We start from the raw sequence: 8,493 nt of genomic DNA, 5'->3' as shown, positions 1-8,493 counted from the left end.
TGGGTGGGTAATTTAATGAATACACCGACTGAGTCGGTTTTGATCTTTTTTTTTTTTTTTTTTTTTTTTTTGCGCTTGTGTTTGCACTTTTCAAATTTTTTGCATTTTCAATTTTTGCCTAACTTATCGAAAGCATCCGGCGAATTTTAGCCTAACTTATCAAAAGTACGCGGCTGTCCTTGCCCCTGGACGGCTGTGTGGTTGGTTTCAAATGGAGTTGGTTGATTGACTTGGGAACGTTTGATGCTGCAAAGAGCATGATACGTTTGCAAGTCAATCAATCACAGTAGTGATTGCCCCAAACCAAGTACACAGCCGTACATTAACAGGCGTTTCAGCTTCTATCTAGACGGTGTTGTTCGTCTAGGTGAAGTTCATATAGCCATTGCACAACTCTTTTGCCCCAAACGAGGATGTGTCCAATTTAAAAACGAAACAACGCTAAGTAAGAAATACAGTCGGTCGCCGACTGATGTCCTTGGACATCCGGGTTCCGAACCTTGATCATTCCTTAGACTGTTCAGGCAAACGGCTATGAATGGCTGATTCAGCCGTCCAATTGTAGCCGTCTGCATTGGTTCGTAGAGTAAGCAAGTTGGCTTCTCTCTGCAACGATTGCACCCGGAGGGGTGTCGCCGGACGCCTTTGTCCATGTTGGGACGGGCGAATTTATGGGGAATGCAGCCGTCTGGCCATTGGCCTCTGGTTTTGTTTGAAACCGGCTGTATAGCCACTAAGCGTTTTTGTGCTTAGCTTAATTATCTGGCCATTGGCTTCTCGTCAATCAGATGTTAATTCAATTTCCAAGTGTCAAACTCAGAGAAACAAACAAGTGACCCGTCTGAAATTCAGGCGGGGCATAAGACAAACAAAAATGAAAACAAAAAGCAACTTCTCATTAACGTACTTCTTGTTTACAAAAATTACAAAATCTCAAAAGTAGTATTTTTTCAAATTATCTACATTCCAAGTTCTAGGCAGGCGCCTGCCGTCTGGAGTTTCCAGGCGGTAGGTGCCGTCTCTTACTTCTTCATAAATCCGGTAGGGACCTTCCCAATTAGGAGTTAGCTTTCCAAGATCATTGGCCCTACCGGTTGCCTCCATTTTCCGTAACACTAGGTCGTCCACTTTCAAAGGGCGCCTGTGTACTCTCTTGTTGTAGGCTCTTGTCATTCTCATACGGTAAATCTCATGACGCAAGGCGGCATTGCCCCTGCGTTCTGGAAGTGAGTCCAATGCCAGGCGCATTGCCTCCCAGTTTGCCTCTTCATCATATAGCATGACTCTGAGAGTCGGCTCATAGTGTTCAATGGGCAAGACGACTTCAGCACCGTAAACCATGAGAAATGGGGTTTCACCGGTTGCCCCCTTTGCTGTTGTCCGGATGGCCCATAAGACATGGATTAATTCCTCAGCCCATAAGCCACCGGCTCTTTCAAGTTTGTTGAAGGCTTCAACTTGGCCGTTTGCTTGGGGACGGCCGACTGATGCAAAATAACTTGAGATCCCCTGATCTCCCAACCAAGTTTTAAGCTGAGGCGTCTCAAAATGAGGACCATTATCAAACACCATGGACATAGGAACCCCATACCGGGTGATAACATTCTTCCAGATGAAGGAAATGACGTCTGATGTCTTGATGTTCTTTACCGCCTCAGCCTCTACCCACTTGGTAAAGTAATCCACAGCCACCAAGATGTAGCGCTTTCCGCCTGGTGCAGGCGTGTAAGGACCCAAAATGTTCATGCCCCATTTTGCAAACGGGATTGGGCTGTGGATGGCCGTCAGATCAGTAGCCGGACGGTGAATAAGTTTGCCAAATTTCTGGCACTTGTCACATTTTCTCACCAATTCCTTGGCGTCTGCCTCTAGAGTAGGCCAAAAATAATGTCGTCTGGCCCTGACGGCTAAAGATCTGCCGCCTATATGGGAGGCGCAGAATCCCGAGTGCAAGTCTTCGAGAACTTCCTTCCCCTTTTCTGGGGTTACACACTTCAAAAGAGGCTTAAGAAACCCCGCCTTGAAGAGCTCTCCATTTCTCAACTCGAAGCCTGCGGCTCGCTTTTTCAGAAGGCTGCCTCCTGTGGCGAATCAGGAAGTGTACCGTCTGAGAGGTATGCCCGGATGTCATCCATCCAGGTAGAGCTTCGGTCTAGGACTCCAATGGGATCTTCATAGATGCTTCTTTTTTCAATTACTTCCCAAAAGACTGACCGAGGCGTATCATGGCAGGCGGAGGATGCAAGCTTTGACAGGGCATCCGCCTGGTTGTTATCAGACCTGGGTACTTGATTCAAATGAAACTCCTCAAGTGACCCAACCTCCTCTTTGACCGCCTGAAGATATTTGATCATAGCCGGGTGAGTTGCCTCAAATATTCCCTCATATTGGCTAACGACCAACTGTGAATCAGAGTAAGCGTCAATTTTTGTTGCCCCTGCCGCCTTACACATGCGGATTCCGGCTAGCAGGGCTTCGTATTCCGCCTCATTGTTGGAGGCCTGAAACTTGAACCGTAGTGCATACTCATATCTGTCCCCTTCAGGAGACTCATAAATTACGCCTGCACCACAGCCATTCTTTGTAGAACTCCCGTCTACATACACTTTCCAAACCTGATCAAGATTATCCGGAGCCACCGGACGGGTCATTTCCACAATGAAGTCGGCAAACGCCTGACCTTTCACTGCCTTTCTTGGTTCGTAAGTGATTTTAAGACTTTGCATTTCAATAGCCCATTTTAACATTCTGCCGGATGACTCCAAGGTAGACATTGGACGCTTGAGTGGCTGGTCGGTGTAAATCACCACCGGATGATCCAGAAAGTAAGGCTTCAACTTTTTGAATGCCATGTACAAAGCAAGACCAAATTTTTCAACCACGGGGTATCGGAGTTCAGCATTTTTAAGGACATGGCTAATGAAGTAAACCGGGAGTTGCACGCCGTCTCGTTCAGCAAGGAGAACGGCACTGAGAGAATGATCTGAGACGGCTAAATACATATACAACGTCTCCCTAGGTAGAGGACTGACCAGCCTAGGCAGAGAGTGCAAGTGCTCTTTTAGCTTCTGGAATGCCGTCTCAGCATCGTCTCCCCATTCAAACCTGGTTTTCTTCCTGATTGCTTGGAAGAAGTAAAGGCATTTGTCACCTGACCGGCTGAGGAACCTTCCCAAGGCGGCCAGGAAACCAGTTAATCTTTGAACTTCCTTGACAGAACTGGGTGACTTCATGTCAATTACCGCCTGTATCTTTTCGGGGTTAGCCTCTATCCCCCTTTGATCAATCATGAATCCGAGAAACTTCCCAGACTCAACACCAAAGACGCATTTCTTGGGGTTTAACATGACCTTATGCCGCCTGAGGGTGGTGAATGTTTCTCGGAGATCAGCAAGGTGATCCATCTGTTGCTTGGATTTGACTATCATGTCGTCGATGTACGCCTCCACATTCCTCCCAATTTGATTAATGAAGACCGTATTAATCATCCGTTGGAAGGTGGCAGGCGCATTCTTCAAGCCAAACGGCATCACAGTATAGCAGAATAACCCCAAATCAGTGACGAAGGCCGTCTTCTCTTGATCTTTTTTCCAGAGGGGTATCTGATGGAAGCCGGAGTAGGCATCCATAAAGCTCATCAAGGCGTGACCGGCTGTAGAGTCGACCAGACTGTCGATCTTTGGAAATGGGTAACTGTCCTTTGGACAGGCCTTGTTGAGGTCTGTGTAGTCAACACACATGCGCCAGGTCCCATTCGGTTTCTTAACAAGGACCACATTGGCCACCCAGTCGGGGAAATTACAGGGCCGAATGAACCTGGCGTCTAGCAGCTTTTTGACTTCGGCAGCTGCCGCCTGACTTCTTTCCTCGCCATGGTTTCTCTTCTTTTGCCGGATGGGCTTCTTTTTGGGATCCACGGCGAGTTTGTGGACAGCGAGATCCGGGCTGACGCCTGGCATCTCTTCCACTTCAAAGGCAAAGATGTCTTTGAATTCCTTCAGTAGAAGGTGCAAGCTTGCACCCAGAGTAGCATAAGCAACCGTCCCAACCTTCACCGTACGCTCTAGACGGCTGTCGTCCAAAACGAGATCAACATTTTCTCCAGCCGGTTGGGGACGGAGCTCGTCTGACCGTTCCCCGGTCAGTGATTGCTATTTTTTCTCTTTCTTCACCTCCACCAGTAGAGGCGCTTTTCTTTTCTTACCAACGGCTGGTGGGGCAGGGTTGGCATCCTTGACATCGTCAAGGTCTATTGGTTCCTTCTCTTGGCCGTCTGGGGCCATAGTATCTTTTACGGCTGAGAGGTAGCACTCCCTAGCCGTCTTCTGATCCCTGTTTAGGGAACCAACAGAGCCATCATCCCGCTCATACTTGATGAGCATGAGAGACGGGATGATCACCGCCTAGTCTTCGTTGAGGGTTGGCCTACCAAGGATTATATTGTAGGCGGTCAACTCCTCCACAACCAAGAACCTGACGACAATATGTCGTCCCTGGCCTTTTTCTCCCAGCCAGATGGGCAAGTCAATTCTGCCGGCTGGGTAGACCATCCCACCCCCAAAACCAACCAAGGGGTGGGTTACCGGATGCATGCTGCTGACATTGTATTTCAGCTTCTGCAGGCACCGGAGGCTGATAATGTCCGACGAGCTGCCGGTGTCAATAAGGATCCGTCCAACCAGTTGGTTGGCAACCTTACATTCAATGACAACCGGGTCGTCATGCGGACGGCGGACGCTGCCCCTGTCCTTCTCAGTTATGAGAACGTTTGGGAAGGTGGAAGAAGCAAACGCCTGCTCATCATCATCCTTGTCCATCTTTCGAAGATGGCTTTTGGTGCCCCGGATGGTAGGGCCACCACAAGAAAATCCGCCTACTATGGTGTAGACCGGATCCTTGTCGATTTTCGAACTACTAGTAGGCTGGGGGGTAGCCTTGGAGGAATGACCCTTGTTCTTCTTCTTTGCCCCAGCTGGGGACTTAGAAATGTAGGACTTTAGAAGCCCTTTGTCAGCCAGGCGGTCCAACATCCGCTGTAGACTGAAGCAGTCGTTGGTGTCATGGCCAACCTCCTCATGGAACTGGCAAAATTTATTTTTGTTCCGTGACTGGACGGAACTCTTCATCGGATTCGGCTTCTCAATAGACAGCCGGTCCTTTACCTCCATGAGGATGGAGTTGCAATCTTTGTTAAACTCGTACTTAGGGACGTACGGTTTAAACTCTTTCTTTTTCTTCTGGGACGGCTGGTCAGAATCACTCACCGCCTAGACTTCTTTTCTCTTTTTGCTCTCTTCTTTTTTGTTACCCGCCTGAGCTGACCGGCTTTCTTTTTGTTTGTCAGACTTCTTGGAGTCTGACTGGCTACCAGGCGTGCAGAGGTCGGTAGCTTGTATGTAGCTCTCTGCCTCCCTCAGGGCCGCCTGTAGCGTAAATGCCCCTTTTCGAACAAGGTCGAACTTAAAAGCCGACCCGTCCTTCAGACCCTTGAAAAAGTCTGTGAAAGCTACCTTGTCAGACAGTCCCTGGATCTGTATTCTGACCAGGTTGAACCGCCTGACATATGAGCGTAGCCCTTCTCTCTCACCCTGCTTAACGGTGCTCAAATCAAGGCTCGTTTTCTTAGCAGGGATGTTTCTTGAGAAGTTGGTGGCAAACAAGAAGGCTAGCTTCTTGAAGCAATCAATAGAGCCGGCTGGCAAGTTGCCAAACCACTGCTGGGCAATGCCCTTTAGTGTAGCCGGGAAACATCGACACCAGGTGGCATCGTCCCAACCCTGTAAGCACATGAGGTTGGTGTATGCCATTAGGTGGTCTTCTGGGTTGGTGGTACCATCATAGGTGCCCACCAACACATTCTTAACCTTGACCGGCTGAGCCGCCTCGGTTATATTGGCTGCAAAGGCAAACGACTGTTCGCCTAGCCTCATTAGCCGGAGCTGCCAGTCCAATGGCTGGACAGGGGTATATGCCGCCTGACCTCCAAATGGAGGTGGCTGCATGAATTGGAGGCCATATTGCCCATACTGCGCCTGGGGTGCGTATGACATAGATCCTATCATCAGCTGAGGTTCGGTGTTGACGGATTTACCGCCCGTCCGACTCTCATGCAAGGACATAGAATTCCTTGCAGAGGCTTCCTTGAAGCTGTCTGGAAAGCTGGAGGTAGAAGCTGACTCAGACTGCTGCTGTCTCCTCCGATTAATGACATGTCTCGCATCGAAGGTAGACGCCTTTTGGGCCTCCAGCTGGGGTCGCCGAGGCATCAGAATCTTAGACCAGTCAAGTTTTGCAGCTGCCTTCTCCTTTGGATGAGGAGTTGGCTGCCTTTCCTTGACTGGCTTCTTCTTCTTCCCATCATTGGGAGTCTTTTTAGCCGGCTGACTCTTGCTAGAGCCTGCCTTATTTTGGTTGATCATGGCCTTGATTTCACCTTTGAAAGAGGTCATGAATTTCATGAGCTCATCTTGGGTGACTGGGGCTTGACCTTTAGCCTTCTGGGTTTCCCCTTCTGGCCTTCCAGGTGGGCGCCTGCTTGGGCCCGCCTGGTCTACATTTCGCTCCAGTTGATCCCTGGAACGAATGGATTTAGAGATGAGGGAGCCATCCTTAGATATGTAGGTCTCCACATCATTGTCTTCTTCTTCTTCCTCCTCCTCAGTGAATACCTCTGGCTGAGGCTGAGGTGGAGGCTGAGGGATTTCAAACCCTTCCGGCTGAATAACCGGTTGCAAGTCGTCTGGGTTACCCGTCTGAGTACCCGGACGTAGAGAGGTAGATTTGAGAATTGGTACAGAACTTTGAACCATCTTGAGGTACTCTCCCCACAGACGGCGCCAAATGTTTTGGGTGTTTTTGTCCCTCGGGAGAGTTACAGCTCGAAGACTGGTCCGGAGCGGCCTGTACCTGCAAGACAAACGGAGACACCTGTTGGTAGGTGCTCCGCCTCCGACGATCAAGTTAGTAACTTGAAAGGAGAGAAGAAGGTGCGGAAATTTAGGTGGGGATCTGCTAGGGTTTCTAGCTCAGTTGTCTCTATCAAAGGGACAGTTTGTAATAAATGGAAAAACGTGCCCTCCAAAAGAGGGGAATCTCCCTATTTATAGGGTCCTTGGGAGTTGTGCCCCTGATTAGGTCACAGAACCCTAATCAGTGGTGGGCTGCGCTGCATTGTGACTTTCTCGGGATTTGGGCCTGAAGGCCGACATTTTCCCCAAATATCTGGGATGACACGTGTCAAGCAGGGATAGGTCCACTTTGGACCATCCTTGGGCTGACACGTGTCGCCCTCTAATTGGGCCACATGGCGGGGTAAAATTACCCTAAACAGAGATGGTTCACTGTTTCACTATGAATATTACATAGACCACAATCACTAAAAGGAATTATGTTTCTTTTGTAAAGGGTATCACGAACGCTTAGACTATTATGAAGAATTTGCCACAAGAAGATTTGGAGCTTAGGAGGGATATCTAATTTCCATATCCAATGATGTTCCCATTTCTCATCAAGGTCAAGATTATGGGCAAGCCATGTGGCGGATTTTAATGTGTCTAACTCAACTTGATTAGGATCCATACGAAGTAGTTCAAGTAAGCTTTGGTTGGTTACCCAATTATCAATCCAGAAGTATATATCCATTCCATTTCCAATCTTCCATCGAATTCCTTTTCTTAAAATTTCCCGCTGGGCATGGATTTTCCTCCAAATATGAGAATCTTTAACATTTGGAGTGCATTCAAAGAAGGATTTATTACATAGATATTTATCTCTAATGATTTTAACCCATAGACTATTAGGTTCGGAGATAATTTTCCACCCTAACTTTGCAATGAATGCCTTGTTAAGAGGCAGTGTTCGCCGGAGACCTATCCCTCCTGCATTCTTTGGTCTACAAATCTTATCCCAAGCGATAAGGGGGATGCTGTTTTTATCTTTCTCTTGTCTCCAAAAGAATTTTCGGTGGAGGGAGTCTAATTCTTTAGCTACATCATTAGGAAGGAGGGAAGATGAGCATAGGTAACTAGGTAAAGCTTCTAAATTGCTTTGGATAAGCGTATGTCTACCTGCCTTTGATAAAAAACCAGCTTCCCAATGTTGGATACGCTGTTCAGTTTTTTCCATGACATTTTTATAATCTTTCTTCAGCGGATAATAAGAACTAAAGAGAACGCCTAAATATCTACCAAGTGAGGCTTTAGGGGTCATGTTAAAATGTGCAGCTAAGGATGTTCTTCGGCCATTAGGGATGTTTCTTGAGAAAATAATTGAAGATTTGTGAAAATTTACTAGCTGGCCAGAGATGTCACAAAAAGAATCTAGGATCTTCTTAAGATTAGTACAAGCTGAAGCGGAAACTTTACAAAAAAGTAAGTTATCATCTGCAAATAGCAAACAAGGAATAGTAAAGGACCTAGGAAAAATTTTGAAGCCTATCCCAGATTTGCGGTTAGAACTTTCTAAACAAAGTTTCCTAATAAGAACTTCCATGCA

At 47.6% G+C, this 8,493-nt stretch overlaps 1 protein-coding gene across 1 annotated transcript; it reads right to left on the bottom strand.

Moving 5' to 3' along the window:
- Window positions 1-7,317: 7,317 nt before the first annotated feature.
- LOC145604148 (putative mitochondrial protein AtMg00310) lies at window positions 7,318-8,208 on the bottom strand. The gene has a single exon (XM_081660097.1). It carries the CDS (start codon window positions 8,206-8,208, stop codon window positions 7,318-7,320), a length of 891 nt encoding a protein of 296 aa, XP_081516223.1.
- Window positions 8,209-8,493: the final 285 nt, after the last annotated feature.

This window comes from Chenopodium album, chromosome 22 (assembly GCF_948465745.1).
Source record: "Chenopodium album chromosome 22, dcCheAlbu1.1, whole genome shotgun sequence".
Lineage (NCBI taxonomy): Eukaryota > Viridiplantae > Streptophyta > Magnoliopsida > Caryophyllales > Amaranthaceae > Chenopodium > Chenopodium album.
This window is presented reverse-complemented; position numbering and strand designations above follow the sequence as displayed.

What these genes read in the sequence shown, in the direction of transcription:
- LOC145604148 (XM_081660097.1), bottom strand. Translation starts at nt 8,208, where the DNA reads ATGACCCCTAAAGCCTCACTTGGTAGATATTTAGGCGTTCTCTTTAGT.